This window comes from Indicator indicator, chromosome 7, assembly GCF_027791375.1.
Source record: "Indicator indicator isolate 239-I01 chromosome 7, UM_Iind_1.1, whole genome shotgun sequence".
NCBI classification, from domain to species: domain Eukaryota; kingdom Metazoa; phylum Chordata; class Aves; order Piciformes; family Indicatoridae; genus Indicator; species Indicator indicator.
The window spans coordinates 25,861,366-25,876,515 of record NC_072016.1 but is presented as its reverse complement, the minus strand read 5'-3'; the positions used below and the strand labels follow the sequence as shown (position 1 = coordinate 25,876,515).

General features: G+C 37.7%; 1 protein-coding gene across 1 annotated transcript; it reads left to right on the top strand.

Annotated features, from left to right (window-relative positions):
* Positions 1 to 352: 352 nt before the first annotated feature.
* On the top strand, positions 353 to 10,098 carry SHLD2 (shieldin complex subunit 2). The gene is made up of 8 exons (XM_054382705.1): positions 353 to 1,856; positions 3,022 to 3,129; positions 3,539 to 3,733; positions 6,025 to 6,159; positions 7,239 to 7,445; positions 8,291 to 8,525; positions 9,252 to 9,367; positions 9,899 to 10,098. Exons 1-8 carry the CDS (start codon positions 353 to 355, stop codon positions 10,096 to 10,098), a joined length of 2,700 nt encoding a protein of 899 aa, XP_054238680.1.
* The last annotated feature ends 5,052 nt before the right edge of the window (positions 10,099 to 15,150 follow it).

Below are 15,150 nucleotides of genomic sequence, written 5' to 3'. Positions count from 1 at the left end.
ATTTAACTGTTCAATTGCCAATAATCAATGAAGATCAATCTGCCTAATAATTGAACTTAAACTGAACTTCACTGGAAACTGAGCATGTACTATGTGTTTCCATCTATCAATCAGAAATTAAATCCTACTATAAATTTATTTTTCTATGCAAGTTTGACACAAATAGCTTTCTTTTTTTTTATCTTGTACATTTAATAGGCTTTAAGTAGTAGTGGGTTTTTTACCAATTAAACTCTTCAATTTTAGGGTTTTAAAAATTGTTAATAAAAGGCCAAATATTTTTTGCATTTGCTAATATTTAGTGTACTTATTGCATAAGCCACATTGAAGTCAAACTACACAGCAATCAAAAATGTCAAAAAGACCTCAAATTCATATTTTTCTGGGAGCACCCAGTATTCCAGGCCCACTTGAAGCATCAGAGCAAAGTAGCTCAGCATCTACTGCTGAAAAATGGAGAGAACTACACTGCTTGTGTGATACACACAAACTGTTTTCTGAAAAAGTCAAAGGTGCTGACTGCTTTGTGTTTCAGGCAGAAAGGTCTGTTATCACAGCAGCTCCTACTGATAACACGTATCAGCAGTCTGAACAGGGGAGATTAATGGTAGCAAAAGGTTTGACATCTCTTGTACCTATGGCGGTAACTTGTACCACCACATGTAAAAAGACTGAAAGTTTCGTTGATAGTCAAATGTCTAAAGATGGATGCACATATGCAAATGTAAATCAGGCTATGGACCAACACCCGCAAAAATTTGCGGACTCAGCTAGTCAAGATAAACAACCACCTGGCTGTTTTTCAGATCTCATGGAAAGAAGAGCTAGTAATTTTAAAGCTAACATCTCTGACATTTCTGATTTGGTTGCCAGTACTAAGCAGATTAGCATACATCTAAGATCTGTGGGACAGGGTGTTCAATCAGATCATACAAGTGATCATCCTGATCGAAGTCAACATTTGGATATGTTTTTCCTCCAAAATCAAGAGTCAAAACCAAAACGAGAAGCAAGTGATTGTTCAGACTTCGCAGTGTCCACAGAGACTGAATTTCGTAGTGTAATGACTTCGAGTCAGATGGCTGCTTTGACACAGGTTCAGAATGACATACAGAAGAGAATCCTAAAGCTACCAGAAACAAAAGCAGGGAAAAAACCTGAAGTAAAGCATCATGATTGCTTCCAATTTGATTCTGAGGTTGGAACATGCCATAATGTGGCTGAAAATGAATATGAGGAAGTGTATCCAGGCTCCTTTGAACTTTTCAGCTCTCAGTGTGATAGGAAAAATATTTGTGTTGAAGCTGCAAAACAAGAAGGAAGTGCTCAAGAAAATACAGAGAAGGCTCAAGAACTTCATGTTCCTGTTGCACAATTTGTAAATGAAATCCATATTGAACCACTGAACTCAGGAATATTGTGCTCTCAAGTAGACAGTTGTCATAAGAGCTCTTCTAAAGGAGCCCATGATTGGGAAAATTCCTTTCCTGTTTTTAACTCAGCACTCAAAAGACACATGAAATCAAAGCGAGCTAAACTGAGTTCTTCTCCAGCTGGTCCTGGGATGAAAGTGGTTCAAGAGAAGATGACAGAGTTCAAGAAACTTCAGAAGAAACTATCACCACTTAAGAACTGCTGCTGCAAAAATCAAAAGTACAATGTTTTGGTCACAGTAGTACATCCTTGTCATATAAAAGAAGTGCAGGTGAAGACTAGACCAAAATCTTCATGTAAAGTTCCTGTAGCAACAATTGTAGTTATTGACCAGTCCAAAGTTGAAAGAAAGGTGGTGTTGTGGCATGGCGCTGCATTTTGGTCACTGACTCTTTTTCCTGGGGATATTGTACTGCTTACAGGTGAGACTTCCTTTTTTTTTCCCTATTTAAAATACCTATCTAAAGTAGAACACTATGTAACTAATAATTTGGAACTATGGCTATGCATTTGTGGGTATCTTTCTTACATCACTTGCATTACTCAACATCACTTTGAATTCTCTGTCATTTTGCCAGTGGAATGTTGACTGTGCATCTCTTTTGCATAGTCTTTGGTCTGAAACACAGTAGTGCTCGCTGTAGCAGTGCCATTGGTAGTCAGATGTATTCTGAACCTGTAAGTGTTTGAAACAGCTGTTCTTGAAATGTACAAGTGCTACTACAAACCAGATGCACTAGTTGCTTGATTTATAGATAATTCTCAGCTGTTGGACCAGCAGATAGACCAGAAAGTTGTGATATGTTCAGTCTCAGAATAAGAAACACCTCTCCTGTGAAGGACTTTGTAGCTTACCAGTAGTATCTTAAGATGGATCATGATGTTAATTAGTAACTGACATAGGCTGCAGATAGATAAAATGCTGTTTGCAGTTTACCTTTTTACAATGTCAGCTAATAATGAAGATTCCTCCTGATGAAATCCTTAGTACTCTTTGATACCCAAGAGGACCAAACACCTTTTTACGAGAACACATTTCAAGTAAGAGAATGCAGTGCTGTAAAAATAGTATCATTCCTAATTTAGGGCTGGAGTTGACAAAGACATTGATAGCAATCTGGCCATTTAGGTTTTGCAATGTGCAAGAATTTACACAATATAGAATTGTGTAGCTGCTTCTGTGGTTTTTGAAGTGCTTATAGGGAGGTGCAAGGGTAGATATTTAAAGAAGATTGAAGAGAAGTTGGAATTTTTCCTTTTATGCATAGACATTGTTATCTCAAAATATGTTTCTGGCTAAGTCTAGTGCTTTACTATTCATTTTGAAATGTTGCACAACAATTTACCCAATGTAGTCACTCACTTCACTTAGTTTAATAAATATTTTATATGAAGAGAATTGCATCAAACTACTCAGAACTCATTGTAAATGGTGTTCTTAGGCTAAAAAAAAAAATCACTTTGATTCCAAGTCATCTTTTCCAAACTTTCACACATGTATGTATGGTGGTTCTATAGTGAAGAGAAGTATGATACATGTCAATGTTGTTAATACAAGAGTTGTTCAACTTACTTTTTTTCTTGTAGATGTAATAATGTATGAGAATATTTGGTATGGAGAAATCATGCTACAATCTACATTCACCAGTCAGCTACTGAATCTTGGCAACTACTCAGCTCTCAATCCAGAGGAATGTAAGATAGTGCATAACTTAATAGATAACTTAAAAAAGTTATAAATATCACAGTAAATTAGCTATTTATAGTACTCTGTTTTGCCAGCCATGTCTCATACACTGGGTAAAATGGAAATGTGAGGAACTGAAAGGTACATAACACCATAGGAAGTTGACAGGAACACTTGTGAGCAGGATGTGGTAGTGGTGGTTTCAGATAGGCACATGGAGTTTATGGTAAAGATGGCTGGTTATCTTTCAAACCTCTGAATTCTGAAAAACTGAATTCCTTGAACTTAGTTGAAGAGTCATTTTTGTGAAAGTTTTGATTTTGTCAGTGTATATATGTACCAGCCAATAAACTATTATGTTTTTAAGATTTAAAAAAAAACTGTCCGTTTTAACTTTAGGGGTTTTTTTCGTATCAGTTTATCCTGTAGTGGATGGTGGTGTTCTTCATGGCTTGTTGGCATACATAGTATCAGAATTTCCACATTTTGGAGACATTCCTCAAAGACAAGTTCAGAGACTGGATAGTGTTCAGTATGTGCAGCTAGACCAGCTCCAGCCAAATATATTGGTTCACTCAATCTTGAAAATTATCAGCATTACCATATTAACAGGTAAGTTCATGCACTGGACTTCAACTTCTAAAACTTCAATAGTAGGGAACACTTAACCAGAATTGCCTTGCAAAATTACTATTTATTTTCCAGTCCTTACATCAGTGTTTGACACAGGGGTCACAATTAAAACCTTTGTAATGATCCACTTACAAAGGGTGTGACAGTTGAGAAATGGAGTTGAGACAGGAAGAAAATAATGGCTGGGAGTCAGCAGCTGGAATGAGATTACTGCACACTATGGTTGATAAATTGAAACACACATGTGTGAGAAGCATACAGGTGGTGGACACTGAAAATCAGTGTTCCTGCTCACTGAGGGATTAGTGTTTTCACTAAGGAATGAACACTCAGCACAGACTGCAGCTACTAATGGGTTGACTTGTCAGTGAGATTACTTGGGCATCTCTGCAGCTCCAAATAGTGTGGTACTCCAATTAGGTGGAGGACTGGAGAAATGCATTTATGAAGCATAGTGTTGGGAGGAGGAATAGCAGCAGTGATGTCTTAGGAGGAATGTGGGCTCAATGCTTTTCAGGGAAGGATAGCAGTGTGCTTGTCAGCAGTGGGAGTGCTGACAAGAGATACTGCAGTAATAGTGGAGAAACAGAAGTACTTTTGGGTTTTTTAATGGCCTTTGAAATTTGAAATATGTTCTTGCTGTAGATTACCACCTAGAGAAAGGGGACTGGTTTATGAGGATATAATGAGGAATAGTCAAATGGTACTAATTCAGAGGTACACTGCCAAGTACCTTTCATGTAAGCACTCTGTCATTAAAGGAAAATTTGCACTATAAATCATAAATTTTTCAGATGGAAATCAATTACTAATTTTCATGTTTTAGCTTTTGTTTGCCTAGCTTACTTTACAAAATAGCAACACAGTTCTGTTAAAATGTTTTATTCAGTACATTTCTTGTTTGTTTCTTCCTATTTTTTCCTACTTAGAACAAGGTTTATTTTTTTAGCTAAGCATTCTTGTATTCTGACATATGTGCAGTGTTTTCTCACAGTAATCATTACTCATGTGCTGCCTTGTACAAGATCTTGATTTTTCAACACTGGAAAATACACAGTAGAAAACTTTGAAGATTTCTTACTGTGGTACTCCTGCTTCTTCTGCACGGGCACAACAGAGCATTATCTCAATACTATAATTTGTTTTGTAAGTCTGAATTTCCTGCATATTTTTATTGTAAAGACTCTTCTTCCCCAGAGAATCACAGTCAACAGTCTATGTACTGATTTTATTTTTAGTTTATTCTCCTGACACACATTACTGTTCTTCTAATAGTGAATGCAATTATTTCAGATTTTTTCACTGAAGCCATTTTCCATATTAGGATTCAGAATTTGTTTGCATTTTCCTATAAAACAGCCTTATAACTGCTTCTTAGCATCATCTTCACCTTCTGAGATCAACAAAACCAAATGCTTTTGGGACGTTCTCAGTATTTCATGCAGTGTCTTGCCATGCCTTTTTAACACACTTTGGGTGGTTAAGTACTACTGTTCCCACCTGGAAAAGGGGTCTTCTTTTCTTTTCACTCCATAACTGTTTTGATTTATCTTTTCTCTCCAGTATCACTGTTTCTCAGTGTTTGTCTTCAAGCCTTGTCTTTTTCACCTGAGGTTTAAAATTTTACCCACAGTGTCAACATCATGTTTATTCATGACAAATGAACAAATTTTAAGATAGAATTCTTTATAATTTATTGCTGTATATAAATATCTGGACTGTTAGATAGTTCTTGTTAAAAAATTATTAATGAAAAACACTGTAGTTTTACTGACACTTATGGACAGTGTCCTGGGTAAGAGTGTTGTAGAGTGTTTGTACATGACTACAGTTGCAGTGTGCTTGTATGTGACTATAGTTTTCTTTTATGTGAAAACTTCTAGAGAAGTTTGTTTCAGTGTATTCCACAGAAGTTGTGGAAACTTTGGCTTCCATTTATGACAGTGTGTTGCTGGGAGATGGAGTATAATTTCTTTACACTTACACCAGTCAGTATTAGTGGGAGTTTAAAGATGCTCAAAGGGAGATGTCCAGTTGCTCAGTATTTAGGTAGGTAAATTGGTATGCTTCATGTATTTCCTCAAACTAGATTTGTATTGCTGAAGAAGTCAGATTGTTTTCATTCTGTCCTGAAGAAATTTCAGATGTATTCTTGTTTGCTTCTAATTGTACCATAAAATACACTATCATCATGATTTTATCTTAATATTGAGGTATGTGGGGTTTGTGTGTTTATATGCTTTAAGTCAAGTAATTTCAAACTCTTTCAGAATCTGTGTATAGCTACAGAGGTGGCAACCAAAGGAAAATTATTCTAACAGTAGAACAAAAGAGCGATCAACACTACAGGATGGTGCTATGGGGAGCAGGGGCTGCCTGGTACCCTCAGATTCAAAGGAAAAAAGGTAAAAACTTCATACCCATAGGTAGCTAGCTGTTCAAGAACTTTTGTAATGCTCTTTATGTCTGTGAAATGCTCAGCAGGTAGCATTTTTCAATTCAACCTTTAAAAGACAACATATATGTAACTGATTTTAACATGTGTGCTCTGTGTAGAAGCAGTGCCATCAGCAACAGAATTTGAATGCACTCACTTTAGAAAACTAGAAAGTGTTCAGAAGATTGAATCTAGATACAAGCAGCACTGGTGCCTAGTTATGTAACTATAAAAAGCCAAACCTGAGTGTTAACTATGCTGTCAGCTTTGAGTCTTCCTTGTCATTATTTAGTTTTGAATGAATTGCTGGGTGTGTTTTCTACTTCTGATTTTCATTCTGTTTTCCCCCTTACTACAGTGCCAGGTTTTATATCCTAATGGTCTTGCTGTTGAGTCTGGCTGTAACTGACCAAAATAATTCCTTGTAAGAATTGCACAGCTTATGTTTTAGCAGTGACTGCTGCTGAATTTTCTTTTTAAAAGAACAAAATCAGGAATAAAGTAAGTGAAACAAGGTTTTTTTGTTTAATTGGTAAGTTAAGAGCTTGTGTTTCTAATCCATGGATGGGCATAAGAACTAAATACTGGATTGCTTGAAGTGCTGAGTATGTATGCCTAATAAACCAGTTTTCGTATTGTACAAAATAAACCCCAGGGAAGTTAACAACTTCATAGTGAATCTTCACCTATTTAATGTAGGCATTCTGAAGGTGATGATTAACATGGAGTTGTTTTTTTTTCTAGACATTGCCAAATTTCCCTTATTAGAGCTGTCAAATTTCAAAACCTAGTTTCTTTTCTGAAAAGTTGAGTTGCCTTAAAAGCTGAATTCAGTATAAGTGAAATGAAGCATCATCCTGTTACGGGAAGACTCATGCCAAGTTTATAGGTGTCATCAGGTTTGAAATAAAGCTGCCAGAGCTGACTGTGTGACAACATCTTGCTGAATTTTTTTTCCCCTTCCCTTAATCTTGTAAGTGACCTTGGCTTTTTATAAATGAAGCAAGGTATTGAAAGTAAACTGTTGTTTGCTTTTTGGTTCTATAGATCACATATGGGACTTCAAGTACCTTCTGGTCCAGTGTAGTTCTGTGTCAGGTGACTTTGAACTGCACACAACTCCATGGTCATCCTATGAGTGCTTATTTGATGATGACAAAAGAGCAGTTGAATTTAAAGAAAAGTTTCAGAAAAGCAAAATAACCAGTGTGCAGATGACAAAGCTCTCAGCACATTTGAAGGAAAAATGTTCAGGTAAAGTTATCTATAGCTGTGTGATGTCTGTGCATTGCCCAATTAACCCAAGGAGGTGCTCTGATCAACTGTATTTTTTTTTTTTGAAAGTTAACACAGTTCCAGTAGTCTAAATTTATTCTGGAGGGTGCTGCTCAGTACCCAATCCAACTGAATACAGCCTTCATTCAGTGAGCCCAGAGGTGAGGCAGGTGTGATATGTAGTCCCATAAAAAGATAGCTTTGGAAAACAGGAAGAAATGTTGCTCTTTGTCCTCACCAACCAATAATGTGATTAATCACTGAAAGGTGGTCAAGTAGTATTTTTCTAAAAGTGGAATTTTCTAGAGCAAGAGTAAAATACTTCTGAAAACATCTTACAAAATGAACAAAGATTTTACACAGGCATTCCCTCCCATATCAGCCTAGAAGATTACTAGGGCTGGTGTTACGTGTTGTGTTAATAAATGAAGTTGGTGTTGCAGCATTCCGTTCTAGCTTATGGATAAATAGTGGAAAGCAAAGTTGCTCAAGGTATGCTTCTCAGTGGCTCTGAATTAGTGTGGGAGAAAAGCATTGGTATTTGCATAATTCTAATCTCTATCTATTACTCAGGCTCTTCTATAGTGGCATCTCCCACAGCAGTAACTGAAAATGTAGTACTTGTATAATTTTTAAATAATGTTTAGCCACATTGACTTTTCACTGCATCAATAATCTCTGACTATGATCATTTGCTACTAAAGGGAAAAATAATTAGGAAGTTTTATAGATAATGGGTTTGGTTTTGAATCAATTACAATCCTTGCTTTTGCTTCCAGTTATAAATAAAATCGATGCAGATTTGGTTGAAATTGTTTCTACAGGGGTATTTCAAGTGAAAGCCCGTATCTTGGAACTGAAGTTTACCATTTCAACTGGACAGTACAAGCAACTTGTCTTCAGTGCTGATAACTCACTGGAGTCTGTTTTGGCTTCTCTGCCTATGATTACATATTCAGGTTGTGCTAAATGTGGTTTAGAACTACAAACAGATGAGAACATGATCTACAAGCAGTGTATGAGATGTTTGCCATTCAACAAAGTAAAAACATTCTACAGGTAAACAAAACTAAAATAGTGTGTACTATTAGGGAAGTAAGCGACAGCTGTCTCTATTTTATTTTCCCCCAAATATAATATTCTGTATTTAAGGTGTGGCTAGCAAAGTATTTTGCAATGTATTTTCAAGGAGCTGTTCTTGAATTGCTGTGTTACAGTGCCATTATTTAGAGGTGATATTCTTCATTTAAAAATTTAATTTTTTTGACTACTACATTATACTATAACAATGTTTATCTAGTACTTTGTAGGCAAAGATGGAGTAAGTTTGGCCTAAGTTTGAAATTGTACAAACAACCACCATATTTTTCGACTGATTTATCAACTTCAGTTTGTTTTCAATAGACAGAGAGCAGAGATGCTAAATTACCAGCAGATGGCACTGTGAGACAAGATATATGTGCATAGGTACTTCGAGCAAATCAACAGACCCAGCTGATGTAGGAATAGCATTAACTAATTGTTCAGTTCTTAAATTTATCTTGGGCTTTTGAAATGCAAGTATCATAGCAACTTCAAAGACATGTAAGTAGAGAAGGTAGAGACAGTCATAGAAGTATCTGAAGCAAAGTGTATATATATGTTTTTCTACTAAAATTATTTATGAAATTAGTCCTTAACTATTTCATAATGACTTTAATGAATCATTACTTAAGGAAATTTTCTGGACATAATACAAAGAAATACAGTAGTGAGCTTTCCCAAGTCTTTTGTTTTCTGATCTAGACCTTCTTTGATGACAATAGAAGATGAAGGATATGAAATTTATGTGCATGTGGCATCTGAGTTGATGGAAAAAATCTTCCTCAATATCCCTGCAGATTGGCTCAACAGATTAGTAGGTGATGTATCATGAATTACTTGGCATAGAAACAAGTTCCCAGTTCAGAACTGGGATAAGATCATTCTGGAAATATGATGATTGCTCATGGTATTAAATGTAAAAGCAAAAATCTATCTCGGAACACCTCAGTGTTCTCACAAGAGGTGAGATGTTATGAGTGTTTGTGTTTTAAGTATTCAGTAACTAGATTCCGTAACTGGATTCCTTATATGCAAAATCAAATCTCTTGGCAGGTTTTAGAAATAGCTGATGCTTTGAGGTAGATAACTGAGTAGTCTGTCAGACAGGCTTCCCTTGATACATCCTGCCTGACTTCTTGAGAGATGTTTTATGTGATTAACAGATGTTACAGTTTAACAATAGTCTTAGCACATAGTTTTAAAAAAAAAAATTAAAAACATGATAGCTGTGTGTTCAGATATTGAGCTACACTTCCAGTAATTGGTATAACTTTCATGGAGGTGGAATTTAAATATTTAGGTGCTCTTGTGAAATTCAACACTAAATTGGTTTGTTTTGGTTTTTGCAGTGCCCTCTTCAGATATAACCTACAGCACAATTGTAGCAGATCTGTGTCATTTGCTGCTAGCAGATACTGAAGCATCCTATTTGTTGGAAATAAGGAGCCGTTTTGTGCTAGATGAAAATAGCTATCCTTTGCAAAAAGATTTCCATCTGCTAAATTTTCGTCCTGATCTTTGGAACACTGACTGCTGCAGTAACAGTTAAAGACCATAGGAATACACAGATGGCAAACAGAAGAAAAATTAAATAGTTTAAGGAAGCAAGTACCTCAAAAAATACAGAAAGGATTTTGGTTTCGATTTAAACAGACAAAAAAACTGGTATGGAGTTTCTGCTGATACTGTGTACTGCTGCTGTAATACTGATGAATTGTCATAAAGTATATTTTTATAAATATTTTATCTTATCAAACTCTTCCTTGATACGTTTTTTTTTCCTCTGGAAAAGTTTGCTGGTATTGAGAGACTGAATTTTTCTTGGATGCGGTAGATTAGAAGACAGCCACAATTCAGTAATATAATCCAAAAGGAGATGGTTATTGACCTGCTGCACCACCTCTATGGTGGAATCAGTTCTCTTTATCAATTGCCTGGATGAAGGGATTGAGTGCACCCTCAGTAAGTTTGCAGGTGACACTAAATTGGGTGGGAGTGTTGATCTGCATGAAGGCTCTGCAAAGGGACCTGGGCAGGCTGGATCAATGGGCTGAGGTCAGTTGTATGAAATTTAACAATGTGAAGTGCCAGGTCCAGCACTTCTGTCACACAAGCCTAAGCAATGCTACAGGCTTGCTGGGGAGTGGCTGGAAAGCTGCCTGGCAGAAAAGGACTTGGGGGTAGTGGTTGACTGTTGTTTGAATTTGAGCCAGCAGTATGCTTGGGTCACCAAGAAAGTCAACAGCATCCTGGCCTGTATCAGGAATAGCATGACCAGCAGGAGTAGGGAGGTGATTGGGCCCCTGTACTCAGCACTGGTGAGGCCACACCTTGAGTACTGTGTTCAGTTTGCGGCCCCTCAGTACAAGAAGGAGATAGAGTTGCTGGAGTGTGTCTGGAGAAGGGCAAGGAAGCTGTTGAAGGGTCTAGAGAAAAAGTCCCATGAGGAGTCCTGTGAGTGATCTGGTATTTTTTAGTCTGGAGAAAAGGAGACTGAGGGGAGACCTCATTGCTCTCTAACTGTGTGGAAGGAGGTGAGGTGGATGTTGGTCTCTCCTCTCTAGTATCAAGTGACAGAAAAAGAGGAAATGACCTCAAATTGTGTGAGGAGAGGCTTAGATTCTAAGAAGATCCTAAGGAGAGTTTTTGTTTTGTTTTTTTTTTTTTTTATGGAAAGAGGGGCCAGGCATTGGAAGAGGTTGCCCAGGGAGGTGATGAGTCACTCTCCCTATAGATGGTGAAAAAACACATAGACCTGGCACTCTGAAAAATTATTTAATGGCCATGGTGATGTTAGGTCATGGACTTGATCTTGAAGGACTTTTCCAACCAAAATAATGCTATGGTTTTTGTTTGTCCTAGCCTATATGTTATCTGTAACTTGGTTATGTCTTTGCTTACATTGCTGTTATGGTTGCTTTCCTTCTTTCAGCAGTACAATTTCCTTTTGTTTACCCTGAGCAGTTTTACTGCCATGGTTTTCTCATGCAAAATAGAGCTACCTCACTGAATCTCAATTTTGTATCTAGAAGTTATTTCACCAGTTCAGTTAAGAGACTTGAAACAATTTAAACTGATGCACTTTCATGGACCCTTTAAATGGCTTCATTGTAGTATTTATCCCGTAGAGGCTGTGAAGTATGAATTGTGTTTGCTGTCTGACTAGGTCTTTGCAGATCCTTACGTGCACTGTTCTCATTTAGGAAATCAGTTTCCATATACTGTCCTCAGGCTTCAAACACAGAACTGTTTTCAAAACCGAATTTGATAAATCAAGTTGTCAGATGTGTTACAATGCAAGTAATAGGACTATTGAACAGCTTTCATCTGCTCTTTCTAGAAGTAGCTGCTTAAAATTGAATAACCATGTTTCTTTTTGCTAGCTTGGATTCTTTTGTTATATGTGGTGCTATTGGGTTTTTAGTATGTTAAAGCTCTGTGTTAGCTATATATTTTCTTGTATAGTAAGAAGGTAGTGATGCTTCTGATCAGCCTGGCAGCAAGAGAGAATCCAAAGGATTATTGGATGCCTTGGAAGAAATGAATTCTCAGCTGATGGTTCACAAGGTTGCTTATTTCTGTATTTAACTACTCATGTACTGATCAGTCTGGTTCAGATTCTATTGATCAAAGTTTGTGCAGCTCTGCTTCTCATAGCAGTCTTAGTCCTCTGGTTTAAGCCTTAGCTATCCTCAGATAAAATCATTCCCCAGTACTTTTCTGTCTCTGAAACAGCTCTGATGGGTTTTGTCAGCAGGCATAGAAACACTAATTGTATGCCAACAACAAATTTCCTGATGTGCCAGGATACTTGGCCTGCTATAAGGAAGTGCAGAGACAGCACAAACTGTGCTCAACACTAGCGCCACTGGTGTGCAAATGGCAGATGTAAGTCTCCAGAAGAAGCTAGATAGCCCTTTATACAAAGGAAATGCTGTACAGTCTCTTTAGAGGAGTGGCAATGGCTACAATGTTGAGTCTAGGGCAAGGGAGAAACCAGTCACAGAAGAGGCTTAATTGTGCTATCCTCATCTAATGCTCAAGAATGAAAACTTACTTTTGCTACTGTTAGCTGTGCCAAAGATAATATGGACAATCACAGCTTTGCAACTCTCTTGAGTTCTCCTACAATGATTGAATTTCACTTCACTATAAAAACACTTTTTATCTTTGGTTTCATGTGACCTGGTGGAAACAAGAGAATGTCCTAACCCATCACCTTGGTGAAAGTCCACAGCATCTGTGCTTTTTATACCTTATTCTAACTATGCTTTACTTAATGGTGTCTAGTTGTAGAATATGGATTTTGTAATGCTAGGGAAAACCATGCTGAAGAGAAAATCGGGTTGTGTTTGACTTTTAAATCAGGTATTAGCACCAATGCTGATCCAGTATGAGCATTGAGTCTTGTGAGAACCAGACATCAATTAGAGAAATCCCAAAGCCTGTTTTACATCCTGTCAACATGTGGTCTCATTAGGATGACTCTATAACTTTGGGTGGAAGCCATGCCATCTGATTGGCATGACTGTGTGACTGGTGAGCTGTGTGGCTAACCACCAAGTTCCATGTACTGTGATTAGATCTCACAAGCTGACTTGCACCTGATCTGCCTCATTCTCTTGCTGTTCAGATCACCACTCTTAACTCGTTTAACAGTATTCCTTCTTGAAATCTATAGTTGAGTGTTAATTTTAATTTACTATCATTCAGTAGTTTCTCTGGTTCTTATCTTCACCATAGTAATGCTGCATAAAATCTCTAGGTCCTGCTGACAGTAAAAATCCTTATTTAATAGTGTTTCTTTCTTTACTGACATAGCTATCTTGTTCAGGAAGCATCAAAAAGGACTTTTCTCATTTACTTTGCTTAAATATCTTTGAGCAAAGTCAAGTACATTTGTAAATGCATTTAAATTATCTTTTTAGTGATTGTAATGGGAAAGAGTTAATTGGAGTTTGATTAGAAGTACCGGGGTGCCTGGGAATGCTTGGTATTTGATCAGAAGCTCCCAGGTGCACAATCAGAGTAACACTAACATGTATCTGTAGGTTCCCCTGTTTATAAAACTAGGCAGGGGTGAGCATGTATTGAATGTGTTGACATCCTGAGCTAACCGCAAAAGTCCTTCAAATCCTCATTTGACTGCTAATGGACCTGAGGAAGATGAAGATGAGGAAGGCTATTGCTGGGCAAGGGATGCGCAACCCCCTGAGCGGGCTGCGTGCTTGAGCAGTAGGGCGAGGAGTTACATGACACAATTGTGAAATATGGGAAGGGCTTTGGCTCCAAGACCCAGCCTCCTGTGATGTCTTGGCCCAAGACACAGAACGTGGGACCCATAAACTGAAGATTGCTACTGGTGAGGTTCTGCTGCTTCTCTGATCCGACAAGACAAGATTTGGTTCCATGGAGACACCTGCCCGGATGAGAGACAGTCAGCTCCACCATTTCGTGATCTTCGGTACCACTGCGTTTCTTATGGAGCGATTAGAGTAAGTTAGCTGTGCTTTGCTTGGGATTGGGCTCTGCTTTTGGGGTGTGGGTGGCTTGTGGGGTTGTGCCTTGCTTTCATGCCTTACAGTGCTCCGGCGCAACCTCGTCCACCTTTATTATAAAGACAAACCTATTGGCACCTGTGGTATGTGTAATTAATTCCTCATGGGAAAGAATTCACTAATACAGGGATTCATCTGGAATTATTAAACATACAGACTGGAAGTACTGGTACTTCATAATTAGTGCAAATAAGAGACTGTGATGGTTTGAAACTGTCTTTTTAATTTTTCCTTGCAAAGTTCAAAACAGAGAAAGTGAAAGAATGTAAATAAGTCACTATTGGGTGTAAGAAAGCAAAATAACGATTGTTCTAAACACTTCCATTGGATAGATAGAAATGTTTAAGAACTATTACCCAAAACAAAGTAGGCATTCGGCACATTCTGCGTTCGGCAGTGGGGGCAGTTGCTGGGCTGTCTGGCTGCTGTTTCTTCTTCTCTTCTGGCTGAAGATAACACGTACTGACCTTGGCAGCTAAGTTAACAACTTTCTGCTTAACTAACTCTGCTTCTCTGTCCAGAGGGGTCTGGGGGGGAAGCTCCTGGGAGAGGGAGGCCCCTTTGGGAGGGTCCCCTTGGGGGGAAGCAAAGGGAGATCGATTGTGCTTTTTCTGTTGATTGTATATATTTGTGAATGTTGTGAATTTTGTATATTTGTACATATTCATTGCATTTCACTGTAGATTTTAGACTCTGCTTGTAAATACAGCTTTTCATTTGCTTCCAGACTGAGCTAGCCTGGTTATTGTTGGTGGGGGGGAATTTCAGCTCACACCGACACAGAGACCACATTAGTACAACGCATTTTATTACTTAAAAGGTACTGGACATTAACTCAAACAGGTGACTTTCCACTTCAGAGATGTTTATGTCAACAGACACTGTACCCTACATGCATCTTCCTGCACAAGCTAGGAAACCTGTCTGAAGCATTCTTAATAGTTTACTTGAAAGATATTCAATGTTTATAGGTATGACTTAATTCATAAAGAGGAAGATAATACATTTTATTAAATCGCTTTATTATAGTAATATAGTTATCA

Bases quoted from the DNA above. Each gene is read 5' to 3' on its own strand.
- SHLD2 (XM_054382705.1), top strand. From the start codon at position 353: ATGTCAAAAAGACCTCAAATTCATATTTTTCTGGGAGCACCCAGTATT. The intron at 1,857-3,021 runs GTGAGACTTCCT...TTTTTCTTGTAG, and splicing joins GGATATTGTACTGCTTACAG to ATGTAATAATGTATGAGAAT. The intron at 8,526-9,251 runs GTAAACAAAACT...TTTCTGATCTAG, and splicing joins AAAGTAAAAACATTCTACAG to ACCTTCTTTGATGACAATAG.